Source organism: Penaeus monodon, chromosome 21 (assembly GCF_015228065.2).
Source record: "Penaeus monodon isolate SGIC_2016 chromosome 21, NSTDA_Pmon_1, whole genome shotgun sequence".
Classification (NCBI taxonomy): Eukaryota; Metazoa; Arthropoda; class Malacostraca; order Decapoda; family Penaeidae; genus Penaeus; species Penaeus monodon.
The window spans coordinates 4,299,758-4,300,506 of NC_051406.1; the positions used below are offsets into that span (position 1 = coordinate 4,299,758).

Here is a 749-nt window from a genome sequence, read left to right on the forward strand (position 1 = left end):
AGAGAGCTTTGATGAGCATGCATTGTACTAACTTGATGCGTTTTAATTATGGGCTTATTAACTTCCCCGGCAGTCAGATCAGATCACCTTCTTACTTTTATTGTAGAATTTTCACGTTTCAGTAACAGGATTGGAATCAAATTGCCAGCAGGTCAATTTGATCAATTAGAAATTATGTAGAAATCATTTACTTACACAAAAAAAATTAAAATGACATTCTCTATTAGATTTGATTATAAGGGACTAGCTACACTAGCCAGAAATTCAATGACAGATTGGTCAAATCTAATGTTCTAAGGATTGAAATTACTTCAAGCCTCCAAGCTTTACTAAGACACTTTTGTTCATATGTGAATAAAAAATTTTTACTGTTAGTCTGATATGTGGTTAAAGTCTGTGATGAAGCAATGCATTTTTGTTGAAGGCAAGTCCAATACCTTTTGATTATTTTCCTGTGCTTTTCTTTTCCAATTCTAGAAATTTTGAAATAGTTTGCTGTTGGAATAAAAATTGCAGTGAATAATAACTTATTTCCTGCAGTAAAATGTTAGAGACATGACTATCAAACTTTCTGCGTTGTCTTTATGAGCATAAAGTTTGAGTTGTATGGTAGTTTTACAAATCATTAATTTCTTTTTGAAAGAAATTCTGTGGGGAAGATGTAGATAACAAAACATGTAAATTTATGTGATGAATAGGAAGGTTCAAAACTGTATAGATAGCTTAGTAGATAGTTATTATTCTTGAAG

General features: G+C 31.0%; 1 protein-coding gene across 1 annotated transcript in view; it reads right to left on the minus strand.

Annotated features, from left to right (window-relative positions):
• Positions 1 to 348, minus strand: part of LOC119586764 — a 30,636-nt gene extending 30,288 nt beyond the window's left edge. Inside the window, 1 exon segment of the mRNA XM_037935491.1 lies at positions 311 to 348. Coding sequence (XP_037791419.1) covers positions 311 to 348 — 38 coding nt within the window.
• Between the last annotated feature and the right edge of the window lie 401 nt (positions 349 to 749).